The 10,564-nt window shown below is 39.1% G+C and overlaps 1 protein-coding gene across 1 annotated transcript in view; it reads left to right on the top strand.

Moving 5' to 3' along the window:
- Positions 1-1,679: 1,679 nt before the first annotated feature.
- Positions 1,680-10,564, top strand: part of LOC101857745 (eukaryotic translation initiation factor 4E type 2) — a gene marked incomplete at its 3' end in the record, with an annotated part of 8,922 nt that continues 37 nt past the window's right edge. Inside the window, 5 exon segments of the mRNA XM_013087777.1 lie at positions 1,680-1,722; positions 2,910-3,091; positions 4,457-4,561; positions 9,136-9,288; positions 10,468-10,564. The exon segment at positions 10,468-10,564 is cut by the window's right edge and continues 37 nt beyond it. Coding sequence (XP_012943231.1) covers positions 1,680-1,722; positions 2,910-3,091; positions 4,457-4,561; positions 9,136-9,288; positions 10,468-10,564 — 580 coding nt within the window.

The following is a 10,564-nucleotide window of genomic DNA, read 5'->3' on the forward strand; positions in this document are numbered from 1 at the left end:
ATGAAAGGACAGTTTCAAATTCATGCCCATGCACATACACACACACACACACACACACACACACATACCCATACACCGACACTTATATGACTTTATTGTGTTGCAAGTGCCGTAGAACTCGCACTAAAACTTTTTAAAAATAAAATGCGCATACACGCTCACATACATTCACACACTTACACACACAATGCTGTTGTTATCAATCCAGCAACAGCTGGGCTCTCACCTTCTGTCAAGTGCCATGTAGTGATAAGTGCAGGTTTGCTGCAGTTGCTGACTGTAATGTAATGCTTGATTAGAGAGTTTGTCCGTGTCAGGTCATGGAGGGAGAAGTGTAGGTCTTGTGTCATTTAAGGGCTGAATGTGTAAGAACGGACACATACACAGACGCACACACGCATGACGCACACACACACACACATGTAAACGCATACACAAATGTGTGTGCTGAGTCTCAAAACACTCAAGCACATTCGCTGTTATATGTCTGTTATCATGCGTGGTGTGGTCGATGGTTTGTTTCCTGTTTTGTTTTGTTTTTTGTTAACAATTCTGTTCCTGTGATTCCTTTGGGTTTTTTTTCAACCATTCAGTTTCTGCCTTTGCCGCTCAGCTGAACATTTTTTTTTTCGTCCAGAAATTTTTCATAACACAGCTTTGCCTTACTTAGAGCTCTAGTCTAACTAGTCCAGCTGGATGTTTTTACTATGGTGTTACTTTTCTGTTTTATTTATACGTTATTTATTCCAAAATATAACAGTAATTTGATACTTTAATACTTACTATACTCTCTCTGTTTATTGTTGAAACAAAAGTCATGAAAAGACATGTAACACTCTCTGACTGCATTTCCTCTGAATTGTTCTTCAGTGACAACATATCATACACAGTCATGCGCAGATCACTCATACATGTCAGGGATTTTGACAAATAATATGTTCTACACATCCGTAATTCAGAATATAATTCAGGTTGACTGATAACGAAAAATTGAAGAGATATCAGTCCGGGAATAGCTGATTGTACAAGCTATCCATGATTTCGAGTTGTTCGTTTTAGTGTTATCTACCCAGCCTTATTTATTTAATAGAGTCTGAGATATATTTAGATATTTGCAGTCTTTGATTATAATAGATTCTGGCAGAGAAACCTTTTAAGAAAACAGACAGTGTTGAATGTTGAACTTTGAAACCATGATAATGAAACTGTGGGTGGTTGGCGGGTACAGTTCTGTACTTACTGACCTCTCCTTACAGTTGATAAAAGTGATAGTAATAGATAGCTAAGAGTTGTTTTGATACCAGTGGTAAAAGTACTTTTTTAATCTATTACTTTTTTTAAAGCTAGTCTATTTGCAGTCATTTTCTACACTGGCTTTGAGATTTTTACAAGTGAGGCTGTTATATTGGTGGGTTGTTCTTTTTTGTTAAAATAGTTTTTTCTCTCTGTTAAGTGTGTCGTCTTTCCGGACAAATGATCTTCCCTTTTTTGTGATGTCTTGACTTCCCTCCTTCTATCTCAGCTGCCTCGAGTGATTTGACAAGTGAAATGATCACCAACGAAGTCACTCCTATAAACTCCTATAAATAGAACTCTGGATAGAAGTTACTGATAAGTGCAATATTTATTGTTAGTGGTGCAGCACCTGTTGTTTCTCACAGAAAGTAGTACCACAATCCATGGGGATAGCCCTGTGGGAGTGTCGGAGCATTGTTTGGGAGAGTTGGATGGAGCATTGTTTGGCTGTCTTGTCAGCATGGCTGCTGAGCTGAAGTAACTCTGTTTGTTGTACGACTGTCTCAGACATTTTGTCTCTGTGTTTAAATGTTTCCCATTTTGTGACGTGTTTCTTGAGGATTTTCATAATACCCTTTCTTTGCTGTGCTGGTTTCTTTTATTGTTTTATCTCAATTTGCTTTACTTGGAAAAATCTTCTACCTTGCAGTAGTTGCTAAATGTAAACGTTTGGAAGTGGGTGGTTGGCGGGTGCTCTGGTGTGGTTTGCTTCTTCTTTCCTATCAAACATCTATCGTCTTTGTCTCCCCTCCTTCTTTATTGTGTTTATCACTCTCTTGTAACACCTCTAATCTTCGGCACTTATATGACCTTATTGTGTTTCAAGTGCCGTAAAACACTTACTAGTAACTAAACTAAAACGTTTGGAAGTGTTGTTCACCTCAGCACGTAGGTGAGTGGTTGGCGGATGCTCTCTTGTGGTTTGCTCCTTCTTTCCCTCCATTGAAACATTTATCATCCAATGTCTGCTCATTCTTTTCTTTGTATGTAACTCTCTTTTAACATCTCTAATCTTCGGCACTTATCTATATATGAGCTTAATGTGTTGCAAGTGCCCTGAAACTCTCACTCAAAACTATAAACTGAGCTCAGCATGTTGTGAAGAATTCTGTGTGTGATACATCATCAGTGTCAGATGTTTGTAGTCTAAGACTAATACTAGTAATACTTCCTTCAGACATCTTTTCTTCTTGACTTTATTGTGTTGCAAGTGCCGTAAAACTCTCACTAATACTAATCTTTTTCTTCTATTCCATTGTTCAATATACATCAAATCATTTTGTTTCTTCTGCCGCCCTTTGATGCACGGGACAAACAGATTGAAGGGAGATGACAGCGGTGAGGATGATGAGGAATCCTTCAGACCAGCGCCGGTGAGTTACACTTCCCTTTCAGCTGCAAAGTGTTGCATAATTTAGCAAAATTTGATCATTTTTTTGCATAATATTTTTGATTATTTTCCTTTATCATTCTTTGTTACAATTAACAGAGTCACATAATTTCACATTTTTGGGCTCAGTTTGCATAATTTCATAATTTTTCTTACATAAAATGACGGGGACAGATTTATAAAACCTCTACTAAAACTAAAACTCTTTATTGCAAAGAAACAGATTTTGTCAGTATTTGCCTTCTGACTACTTACCTCCCCCTCCCCCCATTGTTCCCCCAGAAACCCGGAGAAGGAGAACACCCGCTCCAGTACAACTACGCCCTCTGGTACTCCCGCCGCTCACAGAACAACAAGTCCGTCAGATACGACCAGAATCTCAAGTTCATCGCGTCTTTTGCATCGGTCAGTCCCTTTACTATGTTCTGTGGAATTTGGGGAATTCAGGAAGAAAATTGTAATATATCCCTGTAATATTAGTTAAATGAGCAATAACTGTGTTTGGTTCACTATCGTTAATTGCCGCAGTTATGTCTCCTTGTTTGAATGTATTAATTTGGTACTCTTCAGGATGAGCATTTAAAGTTGTGATTCAGTAGTGTCATTAACATCCAACATGGTCGGTTGCTGTTTTCTGTGTACGATTGTTGTGCTAGACTATCCGTGTGTATCTAACTTATTGTGAGGCATCACAAAAATATTCTGTACAAAAGTGCTATACTTTCTTGACCCTCCGTTGGAATAAAGTGACCTTGCTTTTGTGTATCGATACATGTACAGAAAAGTGGGAAGATATGGAATAACATCAAGAGGCTAGTCCAGGATAGAGAAAGGTGGAAGGTGTTTGTCCGTGGCCTATACCCTGGTGCAGGGTGAGAAAGTGTTTGTCCGTGGCCTATACCCTGGTGCAGGGTGAGAAAGGCAGTGATGATGATGATGATGCTTTTGTGTGCTGTATATTATAGAAGACGGTTTCATTGTAAGCAGGGCACTCTTTGAACCAAATGACCTGTTTGCTTGAAACTACAGTCCCATCTGCTCTTTTGGCCATGTGTAAGACTTATAAATAAGACAATCACGTATACAAATAGCCTCTTCTCATTTCCTCCCTTGAGTATCTTGAACCTAATAATGCCACTCTGTAAGACTTCTGTTTGTGGCTGGTTGGCGGGTACTCTGGTGTGGTCTGCTCCTTCTTTCCTATCAAACATCTATCGTCCTGATCTCCCCTTCTTTTTTTTTATGTTTGTTACTCTAATGTAACACCTCTAATCTTCTGGCGCTCATATGACCTTATGCAGTTGCGAGCGCCGTATAACCTCTACTAAGACTAAAACAGACTTCCGCTTTTCTAAGACAGCCACTTTTCTCCTCGACAATGGGTGGCTGTCTTAGAAGACAGTGTGCAGACTGTTTGAGGGTGGTGCTCTGCTGTGGCTTGGCTTCTCTTTTTTATCGAATATTTATTTATCGTCCTTATGTCCCCGACCTTTTTTTTTGTGTTTGTTACTCTGTTGTAATACGTCTATTCTTCAGCACTCTATATATATGACTTTATTGTGTTGCAGGTGCTGTAAAACTCTTTAGATTTTGTTGTTGTTTTTTGTATTGTTTTTTTTTTTTTTTTTTTTATATTAAAAAAATTTTTGTTTTGTTTTAGTAAGACTTGTGTTTTACGGCACTTGCATCTCTATGTAAAACTCTTACTAATACAGACTAAAGAAGACAAATTTCAACGGTAGATTTTTCAACTGTGTCTTGCCTGATCAGGTGGAGCAGTTCTGGAACATCTACAGCTACATCGTGCGGGCGGGGGACATGACTGGCCACGTGGACTATCATCTGTTCAAGGAAGGCGTCCGGCCAATGTGGGAGGTGAGACATGGGTCACGTCAGTTGTTGTTGTTGTTGTCATGTGACACCTCGGCTAGTCTGGGACTGTGGGTAGTTGGCGGGTGCTCTGGTCTGGTTTGCTTCTTCTTTCCTATCAAACATCTATCGTCTTTTCTTCCCTCCTTCTTTTTTGGGTGACCTTATTTAGGCCACATATGGCCTAAATAAGCTAAACCCCCCTCCTTTACCTTATTTAGGCCACACTTGTGGCCTAAATAAGCTAAACCCCCCTCCCTTACCTTATTTAGGCCACGCCTGTGGCCTAAATAAGCTAAACCCCCCTCCCTTACCTTATTTAGGCCACACCTTTATACAAAGTCACAGAAATATTCCTTTTGTGCTTATTGAGGTACAGTGCCGGGTGATTTTACCTGCAAGGATAATTGGACAAAATGGGCAGCTAATGGTCATATTTAGACAAATCCTATATCATTGTCTTTTTTTTTCTTAACTGCTCATGGTTATTAAAAAGTAAGCCAACTAGGTAGTAATTTCGGATTCCTAATACTAATATTATAGGCATTCTTAAAAATTTTTAACTTGTTTTTAGCGCTTTTCTCAACGTAAAACGGATTCCGTAAAAAAACAATGACCATATCTTTCTTTTTCAAAGTATTGTGCATATATTTGTGTGAAACTATATATTCTATGCTTTCATGTACATGAAAAAAGCTAATAAAGGCAAGCAAAATGTTCTTCAGAGACACAGATCTAGTAGTAGGCCCACTGAATTTTTTTTATAAACCGGGAAAGATGACCAGAAGATAACAAAATTATTTTATGATCTTCACTTGCACTTGCAATTTTTTTGATAAATTATAGTCTACCTCATTGTCTTTTTTTTCCATCATTTTTCTTCACTATTCATGACAACTGGCATGTATTGTTTTCAGTTATTATCAAGAAAGTGTATAGGCGGACTACGGGGTCTATCTAGCCAAAAGGATAGGTGGACCCCGGGGTCTACCTAACAAAATGCTAGGATTTAGGATGTGAACCCCGGAGTGAGCGTAGTGAAATAAGTAGTAGATCTAGGTTTAACTAAGGATCGGTGGACCCCGGGGTCAACATAGTGAAATAAGTAAATCTCAGTTTATTTTATAGTAGGACTGGCGGAGCCCGTGGTCAACGTAGTGAAATTATAAGTAGATATAGGTTTAATTAAGGATTGGTGGACCCCGGGGTCAATGTAGTGAAATCAGTAGATCTAGGTTTAATTAAGGATTGGTGGACCCTGGGGTCAATGTAGTGAAATAAGTACATGTAGATCTAGGTTTAATTTTAAGGATTGGTGGACCCTGGAGTCAACGTAGTGAAATAGGTAGGTTTAAGGTGGACCCCAGGGTCTACCTAACGAAATGCTAGTTAGGTTTTTAGAATAGGTGGAACCTGCGGGGTCACCGTAGTAAAATAAGTAGGTTTAATCTAGGTGTCCCGGGGGTCCACCAATCCTTAATTAAACCTTCTTATTCCTCTACGGCTATGGTGACTCCGGGGTCCACCAATCCTTTTAAAATTAACCCTACTTATTTCACTACGCTGACCCCGGGGTCCACCAATCTTTAAAGAAACATACTTATTTCACTACGGTGACCCCGGGGTCCACCTGTCCTAAAACCTAGTATTTCGCTAGGTAGACCCCGGGGTCCACCTTAAACCTGCTTATATTTATCACTACGTTGACCCCGGGGTCCACCAATCCTTACTTAAACCAAACCTTATTTCACTACGGTGACTCCGGGGTTTACATCCTAAAACCTAGTATTTCGCTTTGCAGACCCCGGAGTCCACCTATCCTCTTCAGGACTAAACTATTATCAATTTGCAATTTTCATTGATTAGCATTTTTTTTTTTTTATATTGAATCAGAGACTAATGCTATTCTTTTCAAAGAAAATGGCACAATTTGATTTTATGACATGTTGAAAAAAAAGAGTTTTAAAAATATCTCGAAAACAACATAAAATGATGATATATATAGATCTCTCTCTCTCTCTCTCTATATATATATATATATATATATATATATATATGTGTGTGTGTGTGTGTGTATTTTATTATATGTATACTAAAAGACTGAGCAGAGGCTTACAATGTAAATTCTCTGCTCTACAAGTAGAGAAAATCTTAAGTTTGCGCAAAACAGATTTTAGAAAAAAAAGTTGGATCTAATTATTCTAATAAAAGTAAAAGTGATTGTTATGCTGAGATTTGTTATTATTAACTCTGGAAATACAGTTACTTGCTGAATCTAAAAGTAACTAGAACTGTGCAATTCGTTTTATTTCAATTCCAAAGCCCAAAGGCATAGCAATAATAAGTTAGATCTAAATCTAGCAGTTGTAGGCTCTCTGGCTACTTCTAGCATAGGCCTGCTACTACTGATTCTAGACAGGGAATCTAGATCTTGCTATCGCCTGCACTATTAAAGTCAAATATATGGTAAAATAAAAACAAAACTCAATTTTTTGTCAGTCAGTAGGCCTACATCCCAATTGCCATAGCCGCACGTATTAATAGTTGAATAATGCGATACCGAAGCAACACGTTATCACAGTGTGCAGGGGAGAGCGAGGTGCTCGGTCGATTCGGTGGTTCGGCTTTTGTAGATCTATGCATTTTTTACGGAAAGCCCTATTACCTGGCCTATTACTAGATCTATTAGTGTTGTGAAAACTTCAACCTCTACAGCTCAGGCGTCAAAAGATGCTGGAAAATAATAATACGTCCTGAAGTTTCATAATTTATTTTTATACAGAATAACACAGTACACAGCCAGTAGTTTTTATTTCACCGAGTTATAAAAATGGCCTTCGTATAAAAATTGCCTTGTTTTCAGAAGCAAATTTTAATAGTTCTAGTTCTACCGAATCGATTTTCAGGCGAATTCAACCATTTTGATGATCTTTGTTTTCCTTTTAAAAAGATGTAGATCTAGGCCTGTCGGATGTGGCAGTGTGATTAACACTGAGTTGTTTAGATCTAGATCTAGACCCATCAAAACACGAGGCTTCGTGGCCGATCACAAAAGTCTACGGGGCTTATCGAGGCCGATTTGCCCTGCTGCGAGCACGTTCACTAAACTGCCTATAGATAGAATCTACTACCAAATATTCTCTACACGATCTTTGCTACTACTACTACTAGGCCTACTAGCCTACATGTACGAGAGAGTGCCACCCAGGCAAAGATAGTGTAACTTTGACTCAGCCACGTTGTGTACACTCTTTTTATACCCCAAATTTAACCCGGAAGTCCATTCAGAGGATTTGACCTTTTCACTTGACCAAAGTGTGCCAAAATGGTAGCCTAGCTTTTGCCCCTCCATGAAGGAAAAATCTGGCCCTCATTCAAACCATTAGGATTGAGCAAAATTTTGCGTATTGTGCTTTGTTCTTTACAATATTCATTATGGTTATGATTTACAAGTTGTACACTGAGGCAAAACTGTACTAAATAAGAAAGGTGCACCATTATGAAAGTGGAACGAACTCAGTTGCCTGAAAAGGGTAGTTTGAGCATGTGTGGCCTAAATAAGCTAAACCCCCCCTCCCTTACCTTATTTAGGCCACAGTCCACTGTGGCCTGAATAAGCTAAACCCCCCTCCCTTACCTTATTTAGGCCACAGTCCACTGTGGCCTAAATAAGCTAAACCCCCCTCCCTTACCTTATTTAGGCCATATGTGGCCTAAATAAGCACTCCCTTCTTTTTTATGTTTGTTACTCTCTTGTAACACCTCTAATCTTCTGGCGCTCATATGACCTTATGCAGTTGCGAGCGCCGTAAAACCTCTACTAAAACTAAAGTCTGGGACTGGAAGATAGTCACGTCAGTTTTTGTTATTGTCATGTGACACCAGGGCTAGTCTGGGACTGGGAGATAGAAGTGGTCTACTGTCCCCCCTGCCCCTGTTGTACAGCTCTTTTGTGGCTGTTTCTTGACTGAGGGTCTGAGTGGGTAGTTGGCGGGTGCTCTGGTGTGGTTTGCTTCTTCTTTGCTATCAAACATCTATCGTCTTAATCTTCCCTCCTTCTTTTTTGTGTTTGTTACTCTCTTGTAACACCTCTATTCTTCGGCACTTATATGACTTTATTGTGTTGTAAGTGCGGTAAAACTCTTACTTAAACTAAAATAAACTGAGGGTCTGAGATAGATCCTATAATTGTCTGTCCTCAAAATGACTTATTTGTGCTGTAACAGTGTAGAAAAGGCTCTTAAAAAACTGGCAACACAAATGACTAGGTTTTAAAAAAGAAATATAAATTTGTTTTTTATATCTACATTCTCCTTTACTCCTTATCTCAAACGGAAGAAGGAAAAAGCAGAAGAAAAATATGTTTTTTCTGTATGGCACCCCTACATTGTATTGGACAGAAGGGCGAGAGCCCAGATGTTGCTGGGTCGATAACAAGAACTGTATGGTACCCATGGGGACATTTGGGTTACAACAATGGCTTTTGCACTGCATGAGTTGAATAATTCAAAGGGAATGCTGATTTTAGTGAATTTATGATGAAACTTCTTCTCTCATTGTACCTCTTGATGTGTGAGCAGGACGAAGCGAACAAGCACGGAGGCAAGTGGATCATCCGTCTGAAGAAAGGCCTGGCATCTCGGTGCTGGGAGAACCTCATCCTGGCCATGCTTGGGGAGCAGTTCATGGTTGGGGAGGAGATTTGTGGCGCCGTCATTTCCATACGGTTTCAGGTGAGCACAGACGTCTGTGGCGTATGGTTACTGTCAGTTTGGTAAAAGTTAAAGTTTTACGGCGCTTACAAGTGTACCTTGGGCTGTATTGTAAAGCTCTCCTGTGTACTTTAATCGGGGTTTATTGCTATATAATTGTCATTTATTATAATTATTATTATTATTATTATTACAAGTGCCTAAAGTCATTGTTATGAGCGTGCAGGACACAAGTTGGTTGTCCCGCGATCAGCTCCCTTTTCCCTGTCGCTCTTTACCAGTCGTCATTGTTTCTCCAAGTCATATCGTTGTTTTTTTCTCTTGTGAACAATGTATTTAGTTGATTAGTTCTTAATTGAAAAAAGAATCGTTTTACGTAATTTCTGATGTTTTGTAAGCTATTGATTGGGGAAACCTTTCCAAGTGTACTTTCATTTTGGGACTGGATTGTATTTGTATATATAATATATGATCATTTTTTTTTCCCTATTTTACAATCATTTGAGTCCATCAAATTGTGCATTTTTGGAGGGTGACATTAGCAGCTCCTACTCATTTTCTTTACCTCTGTTACTTGTATCTGTCTTACTTTTTCCCTGCCTGGCTCTTATTGTGTCAATGTGCACCTCTTCACCACGCAAACCGTCAAAACAAACAAGATAATATGTGTCACGACGCAGTGGAATTAGGCGCTCGTCAATTTCTGGGCACTTGGAGTTATTGGTACCTTCTTAAGGTTATTCGTTTGCCTTGCTTTTGATTAAAAAAATATCCATTTATCTTGAATGGAAGTCGAGATATTTTTGCAATTGAAGGAGGTGGGGTCGCCTGGTTTCAGAAGCAAAATTAGCAAGAAAATGGCCTCCAAAGTTTGGTGATTTCCATAGCCTGAGGGTCCTTGGAATTTGCAAATTTACTTTTTTTGTGCCTTTTATAAACGTTTTTCCATAAAATCCACACATTTAAGTGTTTTTGAATGGACATACATGGTGTTGAGCCAAAAAACACAAATTTGAAAAAAAATCCAAACTGGCCGAAAAATGCAGATTTCTCGGATTTCATTATTTTGATGAGCGCATGATTTCACCACGATGCCTCTCATAATATAAGAATATCTTCTTTTTTTTAATTTTCCAACTCCGTGAGTGTTGTGTAAGTTATGAGGTTTTTCTATCCCTCCCCCCGTGTTTTCCCTTCCAGGATGACATCTTGTCTCTGTGGAACCGCAGCAACGACCAGACCATCACGTCACGCATCCGCGACACGCTGCAACGTGTTCTCAACCTGCCCCCCAACA

This window comes from Aplysia californica, unplaced genomic scaffold (genome assembly GCF_000002075.1).
Source record: "Aplysia californica isolate F4 #8 unplaced genomic scaffold, AplCal3.0 scaffold00637, whole genome shotgun sequence".
Classification (NCBI taxonomy): domain Eukaryota; kingdom Metazoa; phylum Mollusca; class Gastropoda; order Aplysiida; family Aplysiidae; genus Aplysia; species Aplysia californica.